This window comes from Rhinatrema bivittatum, chromosome 14 (assembly GCF_901001135.1).
Source record: "Rhinatrema bivittatum chromosome 14, aRhiBiv1.1, whole genome shotgun sequence".
Taxonomy (NCBI): domain Eukaryota; kingdom Metazoa; phylum Chordata; class Amphibia; order Gymnophiona; family Rhinatrematidae; genus Rhinatrema; species Rhinatrema bivittatum.
Genome location: NC_042628.1, coordinates 18,813,909 through 18,836,902, shown reverse-complemented (window position 1 = coordinate 18,836,902; position 22,994 = coordinate 18,813,909). Strand labels below are relative to the sequence as shown.

At 40.3% G+C, this 22,994-nt stretch overlaps 1 protein-coding gene across 11 annotated transcripts in view; it reads left to right on the top strand.

The window, feature by feature from the left end:
- Positions 1-22,994, top strand: part of TMC5 (transmembrane channel like 5) — an 81,449-nt gene that overhangs the window by 18,742 nt on the left and 39,713 nt on the right. For 6 of the 11 annotated variants that reach the window (XM_029576880.1, XM_029576873.1, XM_029576877.1 and 3 more), the window contains 9 exons: positions 4,762-4,910; positions 6,329-6,519; positions 9,045-9,161; positions 10,446-10,550; positions 12,855-12,957; positions 14,303-14,393; positions 17,055-17,303; positions 20,030-20,181; positions 22,557-22,701. In XM_029576880.1, the coding sequence (XP_029432740.1) occupies positions 4,840-4,910; positions 6,329-6,519; positions 9,045-9,161; positions 10,446-10,550; positions 12,855-12,957; positions 14,303-14,393; positions 17,055-17,303; positions 20,030-20,181; positions 22,557-22,701 (1,224 nt within the window). In that variant the 5' untranslated portion in view covers positions 4,762-4,839. Of the gene's footprint in view, positions 1-2,984; positions 3,032-4,761; positions 4,911-6,328; positions 6,520-9,044; positions 9,162-10,445; positions 10,551-12,854; positions 12,958-14,302; positions 14,394-17,054; positions 17,304-20,029; positions 20,182-22,556; positions 22,702-22,994 lie in introns of those variants that run through there. The other 5 variants (XM_029576876.1, XM_029576875.1, XM_029576874.1 and 2 more) reach the window with 3 other exon arrangements.

Here is a 22,994-nt window from a genome sequence, read left to right as displayed (position 1 = left end):
CTGGGTGTACAAAATGTTTTGGTGTTCATAGAATATTTTATTGTTATGCACTACTTTGTTCAGTTTTATTGGAATATTGCAGAATATAAGATTGTGTAGATTTCCACAAGTTTACGTCAAAAAGCTTCAGAACGAGGCAGAGAATGATTATTCAGTCCTTGAAATACTCATATCCATAAAGTTTCATAAAAACAGCTGTGTCCCCATCCCCCCCCCCAGACACGGGAGGTAATGTAGAGCAGTGCTTCTGTCCCTTCCGGTGCAGCACGTCCAATATGTACACGTCTTGGCACCGGCCATCCATTGCTCCTACTATGTGACAGGGGCTGACCAATGGCACCGGTAGCCCCTGTGACATAATAGGTCAAAGGCTGTTGGTGCCATTTTGAATACCGGCAGCCGAGGGTGTGAGTGCAGGAGATGGCTCCTGGACCCCCCACCCCCGCTGGACCACCAGGGAGTTTTAGTAAGTCTTGGGGGGGTCAGGAGGGTGGGGGTTTTTGTTTAAATTGGCTCCTTTAGACGGCCGAATAATTCGGCAAAGATTCGTTGTATTCGTGGGGAATCGCGATACGTTTCGCTTCCCCACGAATACAATGAATATGTCCCTATACGTTACGGATTGCCAATTCGTAGGAAACGAATGCACACCCCTAAACACCAGTTCTGTATAAGAAACTTAAAAATGCACTCCCCAGTCTAGAGCCTAGGGCAGGAAGAATTGGGGTTCAGGCACCCTGAAGGAGGTACGTTTTCAGACTGGATTTGAATCTGGTGAGATGGAGCTCGGCACACATGTTCAGGAAGGCTATGCCAGGTATTTGCTGCCATGAGGAAGAACCCACAGAGATGGGATTTGGTAATGGGGAAAGCATTCAGATAAGAGAGCAGCTTACCCCATGAGTGAGATTTAGGAAGAGAGCTGTAGGGGAAAAATAAGAGAAGAAGTATTGAGGAGCTGCAGAGTGAATGCACTTTTATAAGCAAGTAAAAGAAACTTGAATTTTATGTGGAAGTGGATGGGAAGCCAAAGTAGTTATTTGAAAGAGAGAGGTTACATGATCTTAACGGCTTTAGCAGTAGATAAGTCATGCTGCTGAATTTTGTACAGACTAGACTGTAATGAAGAGAGATCACTCTGCACAGGAAAAGCTAGGGCTAACCCATAACATATCGGATTCAGATATTTATTTACAAAGCAATTACAGAGTCTGCTTCAGAAGCTTTCAGCAAACATTTTCCACAAGACAATCTACAGCTTGACAGTAGAAAAATGCTGTGTGCAATGCTGCTGGAAAGGATACTACTAGTTATTGTATACCTTCCATGGCCCATTGTGATTGACTGATATGGCAATAAAATAATATACCAGTAGTGGATAGCAATAAAACACTCAACTTTAATTGGTTATTGTGGAACTGGCTGATCCAAGTCCATGTCTATAAAAAGACAAACTTAGATGCTGGCTTTATACATTTCTACAAATGTAATTATACTATAAATACGTGGCCCTCAAAAATAGATTCCATTCTATTTTAGCTAGAAACTCTGAGACACAATCAGAACTTTAACTAATACTTTTTCATTGCTTCTGAAATTTAATTTTCAAAGGACTGATTTGTCAGCTTGATGTTTCAGATGTGGATTTTGGTAGACATTCACAGACACCCAGATTCAGGAATAGTTCAGGTAGCTGGCGTATTTAGAAAAAAATAAATAAAAAGCTTTTTAATAATAGATTTGTTGTTCATTATGTTTGGTGGTCTTCAGTCCTTCTAGTAACAGTTATGTAACAACAATCTGGGTCAGGTTGGAGAGGTTTATTCACATGCAGGAGTCATATCATTCTCAGTTGTGACAGTCTGTGATGGTCACTGGCTGCTTATTTCCTGCTAAAGAAATTTAAAAAATATTCTGTGTATGAAAAACAGAATACAATTGTTTTGTATCAGGTTGATAACTGCTTTATCATAGGGTGCAGTCTTCAATTGCTATGGGGTTACCACCAGATAAGGCTGAACCTATCTTGGTTTTGTCCAAGTGCATACCACTGTTGCATGAAGGGAATTTCTAATTTTTGTTTCACTCAAAAAAAAAAAAAAAAAAAAAAAAGACAAAAAACAAAACAAAACCCCAAGACTAGCAGTACATCACTGCAACAAGATGTATGTTTAAAAGCCAGGACTGATTCAGCCCCTTTCTTATTCATTTGATGCTGTTTGGTAACTATGCACTTTCTTACAGCTGGAACATTTTTTCTTCCTCCTCTATAAAATGATGCAAGAAACCAGTTATGGTAATTTGAGACCACTTCCTGGAAGGCATTATTGATGAGATTTTCACAGCTGAATAAATGTATTATTCTCATTCATTTAAAGAGGCTTTTCATTCTCTCTGACTGCAAAAGATTTAAAAAAAAAAAAAAAAAGTTTTTGATGCAGTGGCATTTATTCGCTTTTTTTTAAATATATCATTTGTATTACTATTTTCATTTCTGAATCTTTTTATTTAAAAAATGAAATAGTTTCTCAGAGGTCGATACTCAGCCAGATAAACATATCCAGCTAACTTAGCTGGGATATTCAGCGGCACAGCCACACCACTGAAAATACCCAGCGATCTAAAAATTAGCAAGATATATTTATCTGACTAACTCTCTAGATCTGCTCAATAGCAAGTCTAATTTATCTGGTTAACTTAGTCAGATAAGGCGTTGACTATCAGCACTTATCTGGTTAAATTAGCCAGACAAGTAGCCATGTTCTGGAACACCCCTGTCCTGTCTACCACTTAGTCGAATAAAATTATTTGGTTATCCGGCTCAGCGGTGGCCGCCGAACATGGACAAATATTCAAACAATGCCATTTAACTGAATAAGTCTGAACATATCCAGCTAAGTGGCTCGATTGACCTCTCTATTCTTAAGATATGAGTCAGATGATTTCTTCATACATTATATTTTATTTTATTTTATGTTACCCAGGTCCATCAAGCTAGGTGGAGAGAAAATTGCACAAATCTCATCTTTGGGTGAGTTTCCTCACTCCGAAAGCCATCAAATCTTCACAAGAGACCACTGTTCTGTTCGTACATCTCACATTGAATGTCAAAGTGGCCCCTAACCCTCACCTCGAGTTACTAAGTGAGCCTACCATAGGGATACAAATACCTATCTAGGGCGAGGATACTATGGCTAGTCTCTCTCTCTCTCCCTCCCTTCCTAATGGTTATCACAATTTACATTTTGATACATCTAGGCCTTAGACTACTGTAACTCTCTTCTATTAGGCCTACCATTGAGTTGACTAAACTAAAACCACTACAGCTACTTCAACATGCCTCTGCAAGACTCTTATGAGGAACAAGGACATTTGAACACTTCACCTCCTCATTGATTGCCCTGCACTGGCTTCCTATGCAACCCAGAATTCACTATAACGTTTTATCTCTAATATTCAATATCGTCAACAACATTAACCCAGGTTTATTAGGAGTGACAATTCAAAATTACACACCACAGAGAGACCTAAGATCACAAAACAAAGGACTGCTTATGGTACCTTCCACTCGGAACACACACCTAATGCAAATAAGAGACCAAATGTTTTCCATAGCAGGCCCCAAGTTGTGGAACTCACTTCCAGAGTCATTACGTCAAATAACAGAACTTCAACGTAAAAGACCAATAATCTGATAACAACTACATCAGTACTAGAGATAATGTTAATGGAGCGAACAAAAAGCAGTGAATGATGTGATGTAAATTGATGTTAATAGAGTGAGCAATAATAATGAATGATGTGATGTACATTTTTAGTAGGATTAGAACCTGTATTCCCATTAAGCTGACCATGAAAATACACAAATATGAACTAAAATAGAAAATGCACAAATATGAAGTAAAATATACAGTAACTAGCATAATTTCTTTATGATTCTGAATGAGAACATGTTTACAGTGCAGTGTCAAACTAGAAGATATAAGCTAACACACAGTACGTGATCATTGACCATGAATATGTATGCGGATCTTGTAAACCCATTGGGGTAGATTTTCAAAGGGTTACGTGCGTAACCCCCGAAAACCTACCCCTGCACGCGCCGAGCCTATTTTGCATAGGCTCGGTGGCACGCGCAAGCCCCGGGGCGCACGTATGTCCCGGGGCTTCAAAAAAGGGACGGTCTGGGGGCGGGGAAAGGGGTGTGGCAGTGGTCCGGGGGCAGGGCTGAGTCCTCCGGCACAGCGGCCTGTGCCGGGGGATGGTGCGCCGGCAGCTGGCTGGTGCACGCAAGTTACACCTGCCTTGGGCAGGCGTAACTTTTGGAACAAAGGTAGGGGGGGATTTAGGTAGGGGAAGGGAGGGGAAGGTGGGGGGAGGCGGAAGGAAATTGGAGCGGCCTCGGAGGGAACGGAGGAAGGCTGCGTGGCTCGGCGCGCACAAGTTGCACGATTGTGCACCCCCTTGCGTGCCGACCCTGGATTTTATAACATGCACGCGGCTGCGCGCACATGTTATAAAATCAGGCATAGATTTGTTTGTGCTGGGTTGCACGAACAAATCTACGCCCGCACGCAGGTTTTAAGATCTGCCCCATTGTGATCTACGTTTGGAATGATGGTATATAAAATGCCTAAATAAATAAGTAAATAAATAAATGTGCTGGCATGCAAATTAGAATGTAGCATCTAAAGTTTTTAATCTCACAATATGTAATTCAAATGAATAATACTGCATATTTCTCTGTGCTTATGTTCATAGGTAGATGAATGTCGTCAGATCTGTCAGCTGCCGAAGCAGTAAAGGTTATTTCAGTAACCTGAAGACTTTGCTCCCATCATGTCATATTATAATGAAGGTTTTGATAATGATGACTACCACAATTCAGACACGCTGGAAATTGACAGAAGGTAGTGTCCAGTGTTTTTAAAATTAAAAAAAAAAAAGAATATTTGTGATCAGGTCTGGTGTCCAAAATGCTGCCAAATCACATTTCCACTTAATACGCAGATCCCTGTTTTCTAAGCTTCACAAAATAGAAGTCTCCATGAAAACATTTTTCGTCAAACTCAGCATAAGTTCGGCATGCCTTCTAGATGAAAAGGATAAGAAGGTTTTAAGGTGTATTTAAAATATTTTACCTGAGCAAAGTGTTGCGATGGTGGGGGGTAGGGTTAAGGAGAGTTAATGCACATGCATATTAGGAGCTACCACCCAGGAAAAAGATCTAGGCATCATAGGGAATAATACTTTGAAACTGTCGGCTCAGTGTGCTGCAGCAGTCAAAAAAGCAAACAGAATGTTTGGAATTATTAGAAAGGGAATGGTGAATAAAACAGAAAATGTCATAATGCCTCTGTATCGCTCCATGGTGAGACCACACCTTGAATACTGTGTACAGTTCTGGTCGCCGCATCTCAAAAAAGATATAGTTGCGATGGAGAAGGTACAGAGAAGGGCAACCAAAATGATAAAGGGGATGGAACAGCTCCCCTATGAGGAAAGGCTGAAGAGGTTAGGACTTTTCAGCTTGGAGAAGAGACGCCTGAGGGGGGGATATGATAGAGGTCTTTAAGATCATGAGAGGTCTTGAATGAGTAGATGTGAATCAGTTATTTACACTTTCGAATAATAGAAGGACTAGGGGGCATTCCATGAAGTTAGCAAGTAGCACATTTAAGACTAATCGGAGAAAATTATTTTTCACGCAATGCACAATAAAGCTCTGGAATTTGTTGCCAGAGGATGTGGTTAGTGCAGTTAGTGTAGCTGGATTTAAAAAAGGTTTGGATAGGTTCTTGGAGAAGAAATCCATTAACTGCTGTTAATCAAGTTGACTTAGGGAATGGCCTCTGCTATTACTGGCATCAGTAGCATGGGATCTTCTTGGTGTTCGGGTAATTGCCAGGTTCTTGTGGCCTGGTTTGGCCTCTGTTGGAAACAGGATGCTGGGCTTGATGGACTCTTGGTCTGACCCAGCATGGCAATTTCTTATGTTCTTATGCATTTGAAGATTCCAAATATGTAAACCAACAGCTCACCCAGAACCAATGGATATATGTTATGTCCTAATTTAAAACATTTTGTACACATGGACTTCAGCCCTAAGCTTCCAGAGTAGCCAAGTATATCTCATTCATATTCATTTTAGATGTCCTGAAAATCAGATGTATTTGTGTCACTCCAGGACAGGAGTTGCCTACCCTTGTTATAACATTAACAGTTGAAACTCTTAATTGTATACAATTTACTGAACAGTAATGTATTCCTGCTAATGCAATGTTGTGTTTTTGTTTTGTTTTTTTTTCTAATTTTATTGTTAATACAGTAGATTCTCTCCTCAGACGTTTTCAATCTTCCAAGAGAATCCACATAGCTCCTATGATGACCCTAGCGAGGAAAGACAAAGAAGAATGGAATATGCAGAGGTGATATCGATGACATCAGTACAGCCTGTCTCTTTACACGTCCAGAATGCTTCAGCTGCACCTTACACAGAACCACACAATGGTGGACTCAGTATGTAGCTTTGCTTCTCACAAGAACAGCCCTTGTGCCCCAAGGGAACCAATGAGTCAAGGGTTCCCCAAGGTTCAAATACTCCATGCTTGCAGGATGAGGGCAACACAAACCTTTCAGTTAATCTGTTGCATGAAAATAAAAATCAATCGGAAACAGTTTTGCAAGTTGATATCTTTTTATTGGACTAACATAATACATTTCAAGGGCTATTTTCAAACTTTATACCTATGGGCTTTGTACCAATTTTCAAAGGCAAAGTTTGCCTAGAAAATGTTTCGTGTTAGAATAGCAGTACTGTATTGGCCAAGCATATTTAACTTCTTAAACTCTACCTTCCAGCCTCTAGCTCAAATATGGGTTGCATGTTTCTCATATAATGTCCCATATAACAAAATATCCATGTGGCCTTCAGCTTGGGAGTCCCCATTTGTATGGCTAATCTGTGTCCTGCTTGTCCATGCAAAAAGCAGAGTTGCTCACCTATGACAGATGCTCTCTGCAGACAGTAGGACAAATCAGCCACACAATCTCTCCCTCCTCCATGTCAAGTTGATGATCAGCTTCCGAAAAAGACTGAGGAGACTTGTACACAGGGCCGGTGCAAGGGTGGTAGGTGCCTTAGGTGACTTCTGCCTTGCGCCCGCCCCCGCCAATCTCGAGCTCGACTCCTCCTACCTCATTTGCACCGCCCACTGTATACTTCTCAGGGCCACAAGCAACATGCACTGTTTGCAGCCCGACGAATCTCTACTCCTCTTTGCCACTCACAGCACCACTGGCGGCTCTTCGGCCATAGGCGATCACCTAAGTTCGCCTAATGGACACGATATCCCTGCTTGTACAGCAGCTACTGCACGGAAACACCCACACATGCTCAGAAAGACCTTTTGGATCTGAGCTCTGAGTGCTTTTCCGTCTTGGCAATGTTAGATGATGTCATCCACGTCTGTGGCTGACTCATCCCATTGTCTTCCAAGAACATCTCTTACAGGTCAGCAATTTTGTTTGGCACAGCTTTGATCCCAAAACAACGATCCGTATTTTTTAATACTTCTCCTGCCTAAAATTTTCAAACTTTAGTAAAGGAGCTTTAAGTGGGGGTTATTTTCATTGGGTTATTTTTTAGAATTGACTATAAATTTGGATAAGTTACATCAAACAGCTATTAGGTTGTCATAATATCATTTATTTATAATACATCGTTCCAGTCAGGGAGTTCAAAGCGTGTTACATGCTTGTTAAATATAGATAAACAATAAATTACACTAGTCAGATAACATTGCCCAAGTAAGGCACATTGTATAAATAGTACAATGCATTTACATAGTCTTTAATGGAGTTAAACTGTCATCAGTTGGCACAAAATGCTGCTTTAAAGAATCATATTTTCACCAATTTCCTGAAGGATAGGAGGTCTGGGGCAATTCTTATTTATTTAAAAATATTTATATTACGCCTAAGTGCCAATGTCATTGTGTTGTGAGGTGGTAGGGAGTTTCACAATATTATTGTTATTGCTAAAAAAAAAAAAAAAATGCATTGCCCGCTCCCTCCACAGTTCATGGTGGGTCACATAGATGTACAAAACCTGCAAAGGTTTTCTTCCCGATGTGGGTGAGGCTCATCAGACCTGCCTGAGTTTGTGAGAGTAAAGGATGAGTAGGTGTGCAGGGGGATGAGAGATCTCCTGAGATGGGTTGAGGCCAGGCCTTTGGCTAGGACTGAGAGTCTGAATTTAGTGCAGCAGAGCATCTGGAGCCTATAAAGTGTTTTCAGAACAGGGGTTATGTCCTATTATCAAGAGTGGTGCTCCACAGATTCAAGAATGATAAGAAACCCTTTTGAAAAATATGAGCACAATTGTGTGCATCATTAGTCTCACATTTCATTACAGTTGCCATTGAGAATTTAAATGCATTTTCATGTCCATCTTCACTGTCCTCTGAAAATTCAATGCAAAAATGCATCAGAAAATAAGGAATATTTCACTATATTATAATCTGAGACCATGTGAGGATGACCGAGCAAGTCACCTAGGCTGGAGCAGAAAACCACACTGATTCCAGCCTTTTCTAATGCAGTTTCACTTTTCTTAACAAACACAGCACTTTAACACAATAGTAGACTGCCTTGCCTCGGGACAGTGTACTCGCAAACCTTCAGAGTGGGTCAGGAACTCCTTGGTCCTGGTGGCCTCCTGATCTCAGCTGGGCTCACAACCGTATTCCCCTCTCAGCAGGGTCCTGCCCACAAGGCGCTCTCTCTCTCTCTCTCTCTCTCTCTGTGTAGGACTTAAGGTGGACCAGGCTAAATGCCTGCTCCTGCACAGGTTAAGGAGGGGAAATAGGGTCACTCCATCACAGACTGTTTTCCTATTTTGTAGTGTTGTATAGTTGCTACTGATTAAGCATCTAAAACTCGCTGTTAAAAAAACGAAACAAAAGAAAAAAGCCTTCTGCACACCCACAATATTTTTCCACAATAGGAAAACATGTTAATATAACACCATTTCTGTTCTGCAGGTAATCCTGGTTTTGAAAATGAACCAGATTTTGAAAGCAGCCCTCGCTCTATCATCTATTCCCAGGACAGATACAGTGATTCTTACTCACGCGGACAAGATGAAAGCTCAAAAGGAAGTAAGATTTCATAAACTGAAATATGAAACAAGTAGTACATCAAAAAAAAAATGCTTAATCTAACAATGTGTAAATTCATGTTACAAAGATGAAAGAGATTGGTAACTCTGATTAACTGGGAGGGGCTATGATAATTGATCTTTAAAATAAATTTAGAAAGAAGAAGAAATATGATGACAGAAAAAGACTGTATGGCCCATCTCATCTGCCCATCGGCCCAATTCATTTAGCTTTATAATTCCCATCGCAGAACTGGCTAACCTTAGGACAGCTCTATGGCCCGACCAGAATAAGTTAACCGGCTAACTCCGAATATCAGGAAATAATTCCACTCTTCCCCGGAACTGCCTCCTGCTCGCCCGCCAGAACACTCCCAAATTATTCGGCTAAATTTAGCAGAATAAGCACTCAATATACCTGGGTAAGCCACGTAGACTGATAACTCTTACGTTATCCATCTAAATGCGTAGGTTACGCGCGAAACCCTTTGAAAATCTGCCCCAATATGTAGCTAAATTTATAGACACCCCCCCCCCCCCCCAAAGATCGGGAAATGAATACAAGCTGCTTTTGACACTTGAACCCACAATTTGGCCATCCTTGAATGACAACTGTGTGCCTTTTCTTTAATATCTTCCTTCTGGAGGAGCCCCATGAGCCCCTCCAGCAGGAGCTTCCTTTGTTCAATAGCTGCAACTTTCAGTTCAGCCTCACTGTAAATTGCATGTCGCCCCTCCACATCAAAGCATTCAGCTCCATAGACGCCAATGACATCATCCTCTTAAACCGTGTAAATGTCACAAAGGTTTCCTCTGTTAGTGGCTCAGTGGGGTTGGGAGGCGTGTGAGAGAACGCCTTCAAGAACTCTTACCGGTGAGCTACATCGCATCAAGATCTCTGCTTTGGCAAGGTGGAGGAGTCCGTGCCATGCAAAGCTGCTGCTCCTGCACAGAAGCAAAGGTCTGTGTGCGCTGCTCCCCCCCCCCCCCCCCCCCCCCCCCTCCCAGTGCATGAGGCCCACAGAGTGTTCCAACCAGTTCTCCCTTTCCACAGAGCTCAGCGACCGCTTGTCATTGTTTCGCAGGTATATATTTATTTATTTATTTAGGACTCTTATATACCGATATTCTTGTAACAAGTTACAAATCACTTCGGTTTACATTGTAACAAAAACCTGTGCAAAAGAATGCATTACATTAAAACAAGGATGAGCAAACTTGGATCAGTAACATATAAAGTATACAGCATAACGGATTTAAATTTAAATGCATTTTGGTTTTCTAGCAATTGGAAGCCCATCACGGATACATACAATGTATGAGAACACCTTCCCATCCACCCGTACCACGCTAGGCCAGAACATTGCAAGAAGACCTGAGAATAAACGAGGTGTGTTTCCCCCTTTTTATTTTATTTTTTAATCTTTTCTCATGCGTATTTCAAGTGTAGATTTTGAAGTCATACTAATACACCACAGTCAAAGGTCAGCATAAAGTTACCTTTCACTATAAAATAACTGAGAAAAAACATGAAGTAAAAGTTGGTTCCCCACATTAAACAGCACTGTGGGCTTTGTTTTTAAATAGAGATAAAAGAAAGGGGTAAAAGCCAAGTTGAAGAATTGGGCACAGTGCTAAATTTAAGAAGAAAGACCATGCCAAGGTTTTTAGATGTGAAAATTCTTTAAACATTTTTCTTTTTCTGCACCACATCAAAAGCTTGCTTGACACATGGAAAATTGTAGTCTTTGAAAAAGATGATGATTATGTTGTCTGTCCCCTATATCAAGTGGCATCAGTCAGTGTAATAACTATTTCTACAAGGAGATTCTCTCACCCCAGTCATTAGTGCAGGATGGGTGTGAACCAAACTGTTAAAAGAAAAAAAGTGTGTATTTATATTTATTTATTTTATTTTAAAACATTTATAGTCCACCAATCCACAGATCTTGGTGGATTACAATAAGAACATACAGAATTTAAAAACAAGCATCACACAAATATAATAAATAACAAAACACACTAAATACTAACTGTTTTAAATTCCCTCCTTTCTCCACTCCACCTGTTCTATATCATAGTAACAGTAATTTCTGTTAATGAAAAACAAAGTTTCCATTATTATGCAACACCTCCAGCCCGCTTCACCCCTCAACTTCCCTACCCACTCCCTTCTCCTAACCCCAACTCATTATTCCAAGCAAAATGCAACCCTCAATTCAGATTCTGTTAAAAAAGCCACTGTATAAAAATATTCCTTAAGAGTTTTTCAAAAACAAAGCAGGTCCTTTTCAGCTCTAACATCATCAGGAAGATTGTTCCATAAAGTTAGATCAGCAACTCTAAACATTCGATTAGGCGATTCTGATAAATGTGAAGGGGTGAGAGATAGAATACGTTTACAGCATTGTTCTATTGTACATCTGCAAAACCGGAGAATTTAAGTCCTGTAGGACAGGGATGATGAGACACCAGAACCCAGAGTAACAAAAAATAAACGGCAAACATTCTAGGGGACATGACAGCAAGTAAGCTGTGAACTTTGTTAGAGGATATGAATTCTGAATCTTTTGCTGTACTTACGTCTCCTGTGCAATTCCACAAAAAGCCGAGACCGGGGATGCTAGACATGTTCATTTGTTTTACTCAAATGGTTAATATGCGATGAACGAGCCCTTTTACGGTCTGTTCTGAATGAAATTAATTGAAACTGGACACGTTACAAAAAAAAAAATCCAAAACGTATTCAGATTTTTCGGGTCAGTAAATAGCACATCCGCGGCCCCAGCAGCCTACCACGGCCCACCTTCCCAATTCTTACTCCATCAGGGATTTTCAAGATAGTTCCATTTTGAAAGTGGTACGGGTGTCAGGGCTGGCTGGCACCAAGTTGTAAAGCATAAAACTTGTTTCATGACTGCATTGCTTTATGACCATAAAACAACTTGCTCCTGGGCAACCCCCTGAGAGCAACAGCATTTTTTTTTTTTAATATGAACTGGTGGGGTAGGAATGATTGAGGCTCATTCCTGCCCCTTTCTATCTTGGAAACCCCAGAAGGGATAAGTTAAAAACTCCTTGCCCTACCTCTTGCACATCCCTTAGGGTGGAGGGAAAATGCGGTGGATTGGTTCCGACCAGTAGAAGTAAGAAGCAAATATTGCAGAACCAGTATATGTCTGTGGCTGTTCTGTTTTTCAAAATATGCAACTTTTTTTTTTACAAAAATATTTTCTCACGTACAGTACATAGGGAGGGTGATTCTCCAAAAGTCGCCTGCAAATAAAGTAGTGTTTTACCTGTAGAAATGGCCTTTAGAAAATTGTGTAGCTGATACATGCATTAAATGACATGCATGTGCAGTATATGCACATACTTTTATGCATAAAAGGGAGATGCATTCCTGGGGGGTGGAGTCTGAGTAGGTCAGGAAATTCAGTGCAATACATTTTTGATTTTAAAAACAAAACCACATGCACCAAAAAGCAGGTGCGATTGTGTGAGCATAGTTTTGCAGGAATAATTTTCCAAGCAAATGTATGCACAAACATTTACTTTGAAAATTAGTGTAAAATTTGTGATAAAATGTACCCAACTGAAAATTACTTAGGCATGAGCACAGCCCCTATGTCCACGTAAGAGTGCAAAGCCATTGCATGTGTGAACTTTTTTTTTCTGCCTGTCCTTCACACAGAACAATTGGTCGTAATAAAAAAACTGGCACTTATGTCGAATAGGGAAAGGGCTAAAGCAATCAAAAAGCTTCCCCTAATTCTAAATGAAAAGCAAGAGATCAGGTGAGTATTCTGCTTAATGATTGCTAATCCTTCATCTACTTGCTTTTTGCTAGTGTATATGTATTCCTGCATATTTATTGTAATTGAGCCCTCATGATTCTTGAAGGATTGTAACATAGCTATTTCTTTATATTCTTGTTTTGTTTTAAATTTAAACATTGGCAGTATGAATGCATGCCATCAATGCAAAACAATTCAGCTTTCATTAAAGAAATTTCCAGGAAACATCATATAACTTTCCCTATTGCTTTTTAGTGCTTTAAAAAATCAGTTATATATTTGTTTTGTCTGAACCATGTCTGAACCATTTGACAAACAGCAATGAAATTTGCAGAATAGGTGCATCTATATAAAAAATTACTAGAAAGCAAAATACTGCATTTCCAGAAAACTTATTGATCTAGACCAAAATGGGTTTTTTTTTTAATTTGGCATTTTCCCATTAAATTGAGAAAAAAAAGTGTTCATAGAAACAGTTGTTTCATTTTTTTCTTACTCCACTCTGCAATCTCTATGCTGAGCAATAACTCGTTTGTCTCTAGACATCAGTTATCGATCAGAAAGCATTGCACAGTCAAACTAAAGCAGCCTGAAACAATTACATTAGCAATTAAGTAGCCTGTATCTTAAACAATTAAAGGTAAATTTTAAAACTTGCATGTGGGCGTCCATGAGCGTGCGGTTCCCAGCGCGCGCACATGGACGCAGCGATTTTATAACATGTGCATGTCGATGCGCACATGTTATAAAATCCGCTATCCACGCGCATGCGAGTTCCGACTTGTGAGCGTAAGGGGGGGGGGAATTGTACAGGATGCGTGTGGCAACACGATAGACCCTTTCCCCAGTTCTCTCCCGGTCCGCTCTAATAAAGGAGCGGACTGGAAGGGAACTTCCTAAACCCCCTAGCTAACCTGCCTCCCTTGTCCCCTGTATGCTCTGACCCCTAAAACCCCGTTTACTATCCTTCTTTTTTTTTGTTGTTTAACTTACCTGCTCTCCAGAGCAGCAGTAACTTGCGCAGGCTGGTCGGCTTCTGACACGTACTTTAGCAGAACAGTGCCTAATGGCACTGTCCCGGCCCACCCACGCCCTGCTCAGACCCCACCCCCAGCCCTCCCCTTTTCCTTCAAGCCATTCTTCAGTGGGTACTGGGAGATAACGCGTGCGAAAATGCATGCAGCGAGCACGCAGTCCGGCCACGCACATATCTCCCGGTATAGGCGCACCTAGGCCTTATGCTTATAGAACTACATACAGAACTGCTGAATTTTAATTTTTTTGTTCTTGTTGTTGTGGTTGAAGCTAAAACTTCTTTTATTTGCCCTGGTGCTATTTACATTAGGAAAATAGTGCAACTGATGATAAAGAAGGAATCCAAAACTCTGGATATTCACACAGGTTGCTGTTCTGACTGCCTGCACAATACAGCCCTGGTAAGCTGATCTGCCTTCTTTTCTTCCACATACGGGTAGATTTTCAAAAAGCGCGATTTGGCGTACTTTTGTTGGCGCATCAGGCGCCAACAAAAGTACGCTGGATTTTAGTAGATACGCGCGTAGCCGCACGTATCCGCTAAAATCCTGGATCGGCGCGCGCAAAGCTACCGATTCCGTATAGCTGGCGCGCGCCGAGCCGCGCAGCCTACCTCCGTTCCCTCCGAGGCCGCTCCGAAATCGGAGCGGCCTCGGAGGGAACTTTCTTTTGCCCTCCCCTCACCTTCCCCTCCCTTCCCCTACCTAACCCACCCCCCCCCCCCCCGGCCCTGTCTAAACCCCCCCCTTACCTTTGTCGGGGGATTTATGCCTCCCGGAGGGAGACGTAAATCCCCGCGTGCCAGCGGGCCGCTAGCGCGCTGGGACGCAACCTGGGGGCAGGTCCGGAGGGCGCGGCCACGCCCCCGGACCGCCCCGGGCCATAACCACGCCCTCGGACCCGCCCCCAAAACGCTACGCCCCGCCCCCCTCGGAAAACCCCGGGACTTACGCGAGTCCCGGGGCTCTGCGCGCGCCAGTAGGCCTATGTGAAATAGGTGCACCGGCGCACAGGGCCCTGCTCGTGTAAATCCAGGCGGATTTACGCGAGCAGGGCTCTTAAAATCCGCCCCATAGTGTGCTAGCAATGTCGGTTGTTTTGCTGAGAGAAACAATATGGAAAGCTCAAATTTTTTTTTTTTAATTTTAATTATTTATTTATCATTTTATAAATACAATACAATGTAAATATTGCATTTAAAGAAAAGTCATGAGTTGACAGTCACAGAAAATTAACAAAGGAAAAACTATCAATATAATAAGTAAATCCACTTATTTTAACTGACTTCATTTCATTACATTATCAATCAATAGGAGAGATGCTAAGAATTGTCCATGAAATTAAATGGGAGAAACAAAAACAATACTACATATAATTCAGACACTCATGTGGCAAATCCTATCACTTCTCTATTCCATTACTGGATAATGGGGGATGATGTAGGCAGTTTTCTCTGCTCTACGAAAACCTTTACTTGCTCAGGATTGAAAAAAATGAAAGATTCCTCCTGTTTAGAAATAAGACATTTGCATGGAAAATGCAATCTAAAGGAGAATCCCATAGAGATCAGTTCCTGACGGTAGGCTAGGAAGGCCTTCCTTCTTTGCTGTGTTACCACAGTTAGATCAGGAAAAATCTTAATTGGTTTCTCCAAATATGAGAGAGGGAATCTATTAAAATATTTCTTCATAATTAAATTCAAATCCTTGATTGAAAAGAGGGTCACCAATAGTGTTCCCCAGTCAATGACATTTGCACCAGAATCCTCAAGAAAATTGGTCAAATTACCCTGAAACATTTCTTCAGATGTACTTCTTATTCTATACTTGGGAAGAAAATAACAATTACTGACTATGGGTGATTCACCAGGGGCAAATCCAAGCACTTCCTGAAAAAATTTCATAAGAGTGACCTGAGAGTTCTCTCCGGTCACTCTGGGAAAATTTAATATACGTATATTTAAGCGCTTGGAGTTGTTCTCCAGCATCTCAATCCTCCTAGCCATTTGATCACTATCCTTAATAACAGCTATTTTAAAATCTTGTGTTTTAACTATGTTTTCTTCTAAACATTTAATTTTCTCATTAACCTCTTTAATATGTGATTGCATGTGTGGATTCTTGCAGATGTCTAGTACTTAATAAATCTAATTTCCCTTCTAACTCTTTTACATTAACAGATAATCCTGCCGTCAACTCCCATATTGTCTCCAGAGTTATATGTTCAGGACGTACAGGCATATTTACTCTTCCACCACTACTAAAAGTAGTAGTGTCAAGATCAGGCCTAGTCTCCACAGAGAGTGGTAAAAGGGGTTGTATATCCCCTATACCTGCTCCGTGGGAACTGCTGTCTAATAGGACTGCTTCCGTTGCCTGTGGAACTATTCTCTGAACTGGAGGTAGTCCCTCATTGGGGCTTAGAGACGCCTCCTCTGTAGAGACAGGTTGACCTCCCAAACTCCCCGTCTCATCAGGCTCCTTGGCTCTCCTAATCTCGTGTATAGGTGAGGCCATAAAATTGGTGATAGTCTGCTGTATGGGGGACGCAAAAGAAGAGGGCAGAGAGGGAAAAACCCTGACTTTCCTTTTCTTTTTGCTGGCATGTTGTTACCCCCAAGAGTAGATTCACCCGGACTCTAAATTGCCACGAAAACAACAATGAACAATTCCAAGCAGGATAGAGATATTAAAATTACCTTTTCAAAACATCATTAAAGGCATTTTGTGTTAAAGGGAAGTGTATTTACAGCTATAATTTAATGTATGTTATGTTGTCTGCTGAGATAATGAGCTATTAAGAGGAATGTGCATATTTGAATCTTATTCTGGATTTATATAGTTATAAATTGTATAATTTTTTTTAAATATTATGGTTTGTATTTAAATAATGTTGCCAAATGTTATGTTAATTATTTTATATGAATGATGCAATTTAATATTTGTGGATAGCTAAAATTTGAGAGAGTTGGCTGAATTTGTAAAATAAATAAATAAATAAATAAATAAATGCTGTTTACTTTTTGTGGTTAAGAAGCCTGCATTTCTTTATTCTCATGCCAGTCCTTTCAAAGATTTAAGGAAACCCTTTTGGAGATTAAGCAAGCACTGCAGCTTTGGCAGAAGACTCTGAAAGTCATTGGTAGCAGGTTTGGAACAAGCATTCTCTCATATTTCATCTTTCTGAGGTGGCTGCTGACCTTTAATATCTTCTCCTTCATCATTAACTTCAGCTTCATAACAATCCCTCAGTTTGAGGATTCAAGGCCAAACAATCTTTCCTTCACTGGCTTAGAGCTTCTCACTGGTTCTGTAAGTACCTTTAAAAGCTGAAAAAATTAAGAGGTTTGTCCTTTTTTTAAATTAAAATATATGTTACTTTTCTGTTTCTCATCTGGTTGCATTCATTTATAGTCATGATGAAGGTGCATGAGATCAATTTTCCCCATGTCTAGGGCATGCAGAATAGGTGACAGGTCTTGACCAGAACTGGATTACTGATAGTTTGCAAGAAAGTCATCTGTCAAAGCAGTAACAGGGAAATCAAAAGTAAAATAGAATTGATTGCAAATACTTCTCCAAACACAAAGCAATTTATTAGCTTTGCTGGTTTAAACCTGAGATGTTTTGATATGTATAGTGCAGAAGCTAGTGGGGGAAACAGCGGTTAAAAATTAGAATTTGGAATAATGTTATTCTGGGTCCCATAACTGTGTTCTTCAGGAAGTCCTAAACAAACCAAAAAAATTGGAAATTGGTAATATATGTGGAGTGGAACAGGTAAACACAAATTAGTTGTTCACTCTTTCAAAGAGTACAAAGACTAGGGGATACCCAATGAAATCACTAGTGATTTATTTAAAACTAATAAGACAAAATATATTTTACTCAATGCATAATTAAGCTCTGGAATTCATTTCTGGAGGTTGTGGTGAAAGCTATTAGTGCAGCTGTGTTTAAAAAAAGGTTTGGATAAGTTCCTGAAAGAAAAGCCATTAAACCATTATTAAGGTGGAGTTGCAGAAATCCACTTCTTATCCGTGGATAACCAGCATGGTATCTATCTACCTCTTTGGATCCTGCCAGGTACTTGTGACCTGGATTGGCCATTGCTGGAAACAGGATATTGAGCTTGATGGACCTTTGCTCTGACCCAGTATGGCAAATCTTATGTATTTATATAGATTAAAGAAAACTTAGCAAGCTTACTCCAGTTCCTGTAAACATATTAGTGCCAGCTGGGACGTTATAAAATCAGCACTCATATGAACACATATGAACTCATATGAACACATATGAGCACTCATATGAACACATATGAGCCTTTAAAAATTTACCTCTAAATGGGCTTTTGAAAATTGCTATTATATATGCCATTGAATTGTCCATAGATTATATATGTGTACATGCATTTTATGCATGTAAATGGCTTTTGAAATTTGCTATGATAATGTGATATTTACACATGTAACTTCTTTGAAAATTACCTCCTGAATGCACGCACGTTTAAGAGCATGGGGAGAGGTATTCCAGGGGTGGAGTCTAGGCAGGGTTGGGTCTTATTTGCATACATTTCTTTTTTTACTAATGGGGAATTTATATGCCATTAGCTTTCTGCATCCCATGGTACCATGGGTTTTCTACCGAGTGAGTAAAGTAACACCTATACTAAAATTTAACTCCAATGTTAGCATGGGTTTTGTTACATTGGACCCACAATACCTATTAACTTTGGATACAATGTAATAAATCCCATGCTAAAACTAGATTTAAATTTTAGTGCAGGTTGTTTTTTTACTGAGGTAGTAGCAGAAACCCACAAACTGTGGTTGCAGTAAACTCAAAACATAGAAATGCCCTATGAGTAAAAAAAAAAAAAGTGCAATTTTTTTGTACTCGTGGGTCATTTGCATGCCATTCAACTACAAATCCACAGCAGAACAAGCAATAGCCAGTACTGATGGAAAGTGTTTCCTTACTTGTTAGGAATAGCTAGGACATGGCTTTCCCTAGTAGGTTCTGCAGTGCTGAGGATGAAGTGTTCGGCTGTCTAGGTCCAGCCTGTCAGAACTGCTCAGGCCCTGGCAAGGTGACTGGTCTGAGAGCCAAACCCTGAAGCAGCAAGTTTGCCCTGTGAGTGGCTTTCCTTTGATGCTGAAGCCTCAGGCTGTTGCTATAAGCCAGGAGAGGAGGAGCCACCTAACTTCCAAAACTCCTAACCTGTGCCGCTGCTGTGACTGCCGCAGGTGGGATAAAGGATGAGAATGAATCAAGCTCAATACTGGGAGTCTCCTAACTTACCTGCTTTTTGTAGTTTTATTCCCTTCCCATGCTGATTAATGCTTTTATTGCTTGTTTGTTTTTTTTCAAGTGTTGCATTTTCAGCTCTAGCTTATCCACTTCGTAGACCAGGGGTTGTTGCAGCAGTGGTCAATACTTGACTGCTGGCTCATCTTTCACGTTGAACTTAAATTCCCCCTTCCCCCACATAACACATGCCTTGCTCTCCACTTTTTTCTCAGAATCATGAAGGTTTTGCAGTTTCTTTGTGGAATTTGTTTTGAGGCAGAAATTTTTTTTTATGAACAATTTGTGACTTAAACAGGAGGCATATATTTTTAAGAAACCAGTTTACTGCTGCTCAGGGTGACAAGTACCGTGGGATGTTTAACTTTTGCTCTGACCCAGGAGTTAAATTTTCTGTGATTAAAAAAAAAAAGCATGCAGAGCAGTCCCACCTCTAGCACACCTCCTTGCAATACAAGGTAATAGCCATGTACCCGTGCTAATCATAGCATGGTTGTTAACTCATATTTTACCATGTATTTTTTTCAGTGCTAAAATCCCCATTACATTATACTAGTGCCATAAAATCCATACAAAAACAGGAATTAAATGCCTCACTAGGCTCAGCATGGCTTATTACTTTGGCCCTTTATAAGTATCGAGAAAGAATCCTAATTAAAGAATGACATCAATTTTCTATCAATCAAAGATAACTGCAGGGCTCTAATTCATTGTTACTTCTTGTATTCTAGGGTTACTTTGAACAGACTGTGCTGTACTATGGTTTTTACACCAATTCTACTATCAAGAAGAATGTTAACCTTGCCCCTTACAACATGCAGCTGGCATATATTTTCATTATTGGATTATACCTAGTGATCTGCTTTTTTGTCTTAGTGTACAGGTAAGAGCATTCATCTCTGTAAATATTTTCTGAAGCGATACACTGAATGGATGGGAATTCATGTGCAGTCCTTTCACTTTTCTGTTGTCTGTTCAAAACCTAGTTCAGATGGCCGACCATCAAAGGACTTCTATTTTTTGGTAATCTCTGTCTTGGTCCTATTGGCATATGCTTAAATAAAAAGCAAAACGCAATGTAAATGGTGTGCTGAGTGGGGGTATATTTCATCATAGAACACACAACACAAACTGGTAAAAGCAAATATTTGGTTTACTGAATATTGTAAAATATAATAAAAACCAGCAAAGGTAAAAAGTATCACAATGAATGTGTTTAAAAAAGGATTGGATAAGTTCTTGGAGAAGTCCGTTACCTGCTATTAATTAAGTTGACTTAGAAAATAGCCACTGCTATTACTAGCAATGATAACATGGAATAGACTTAGATTTTGGGTACTTGCCAGGTTCTTATGGCCTGGATAGGCCACTGTTGGAAACAGGATGCTGGGCTTGATGGACCCTTGGTCTGACCCAGTATGGCATGTTCTTATGTAAGATCAATAAAGGCAAACAACATCACAGCAATATTGCATAAATCAGTAAAAAGTGGATAGTGTTACAATAATAAAAGATAAAGATTTATAAAGAAATAAAAATAACTTTATAAAGACAATACCTCTCTCACAAATCTCTCATTTTGCGAGCCAACATATCTGTAAAGAATCCAGGAGATGCAGGCCTGGAGATCATAGATGGGACAGCTAGTAGTGTTCTCTCTCTCATATGATCTAAAGGATGCAGTTCATTACAATTAACTTTATACTGTTCTTTTCTGGCTCTAGTCCAGATGATGCAAATTCAATTGGTCTTATTTTGTACTCACAGCTTCAAAAGATTTGTCTTAATTGTGGTTTCTGCTAGCAGAAGACATCCTGCCTAATGATTCACCAACAGTTCAGACACTGGCCCATCTCAGCAGTTAGCAGATGTTTCCTATTCTTATTTCAGCTGGTCACTTACTAACAGACTTAAGAGAGAGAGCATGTGAAACCAGCATGGTATAAAAAGAATCTCATGTTAAGCTCTTGTGCAATTAATATTGATCCAGATTTTATTTATTGATTGGTGATTGCTTTGTCCCATTATTATTATTCCATCCTGCCATGTAACAAAGTTCTTCAAGTAATCTAAAAATAGCTCCCTATCAGCTTCTTCAAGTAATCTAAAAATAACTCCCTATCACTTTGGACCCTAGCAAAGCGATTAAAACTGGACGCATACTGAACCACTTCTTCCAGCCCAGCGGCATCTCTCCAGCGTATCTTTTTTGTTTGTTTTGGTTGTTAATCTGGCAGTTTCTTTCTGCTCCTTTGGGTTTCAAGCTGTCGGAACCAGCCTTTATTGGGATATGGTGCCATGAGCCTTCATTTGCAACTACCCTGGAATTTTTTCCTATTTAATATTCCCTCCCAACTTGCTTAGCTCCAGTTATTACAGTGACAGCTCTTTATGGCTTATTTTTAAATCTTCTTTTTATCTGCCCTAATATATTTACATGCTTTGAAATAAAAAGTCTACACCTTCCATAACATCCACATTCCCTGTTCTTCAAGATCCCTTCTCCCCCACCTTCCCAAACTCTGTTCTTTGAAAACTTCTTGGTTTAAAAGTGCATTGAACATCAGTTTAGTGTCTTTTTTTTTTTTTTTTTTGTTTTATTAACCAGGCATTTACAAGGAAGAGAGCAGAAGTCATCTTTAAAGTTCTGCACCTGTATAGTATATTGCTAGTGCTTTTTCTTTATTATTCTGAGCAAGGCAATAGCTATTTCAACATTGTTGTGGGAACCAAACAAATAATTTACAAAGTTGTGGCCTGGTCAGAATGTGGTGGAAAATATATGACCTGTTTTACTAAGGCTTTTAAAGTCTGCAACCATGCAGGTTCGTGTTTGAGTGCCATGATCATCAGGGTCAGCATGGCCTGCGTGCTCCACAGGCAACAATGCTGAGATCTGGGAAGAAAAGAAATCAACAGTCACTGTTGCAGTGACCTGTAGAGCAGTGCTGTGGGATAATCTGGGAAGAGACTTCCCTCGGGTCAGTGATAGCTTCTAAGCGTCGCCTGGGTGCATTGCCTGAGATGGGTGGGGCAATTATTGTTTTACCTCTAAATTTTCATCATTGGTTTTTAATTGCAAAAAATGGAAGACCTTTGCTAGTGATAATTGCCATTATCTGCTCTGCTTCTGCCTACAATCACGCTTCACGCATTTGAGCTGGTTAACATTTCAGTAAACTGTGAGGTAAATGAAGTGGAATTCTTAAAGTTGTTTCCTCTATTTATAATGTCCTTTCACTTTTATTTTTTTTGTAGCATGGCAAAGTCATTTCGTGATAACTTCATTAATCCTGCCATGTATACCGGAAACGCTACAAAACTGCTTTGCTCCTGGGACTTCAGCATCACCAACGATAAAGCAGTAAAACTAGCCCAGCAAAACATGAGCACGCGCATAAAGGTGCAGTGAACAAACTAGCATTAGATTTAGGGTTTCTTCCTGCTTTGTGCCCCATCTGAATGTGACTCAGAGGCAAGGCTGAATTTAGGACAGCCTCCCCCCCCCCCCCCGGTTCCTCTATTCGTTCATAGCAGGATGGGATCTGCTGTGACCAGGCTGGGCCTCTGTTCCATTGCTGCAGTCCCCAGGGCGCCCCAGGCAACTTGCCCAGCGCGCCCACCTCCAAAACCAGCCCTGCTCAGGGGACCTGATTTACTAAGCTTCTTTTTATTGGGGAGAAAGCCTTACTAAAT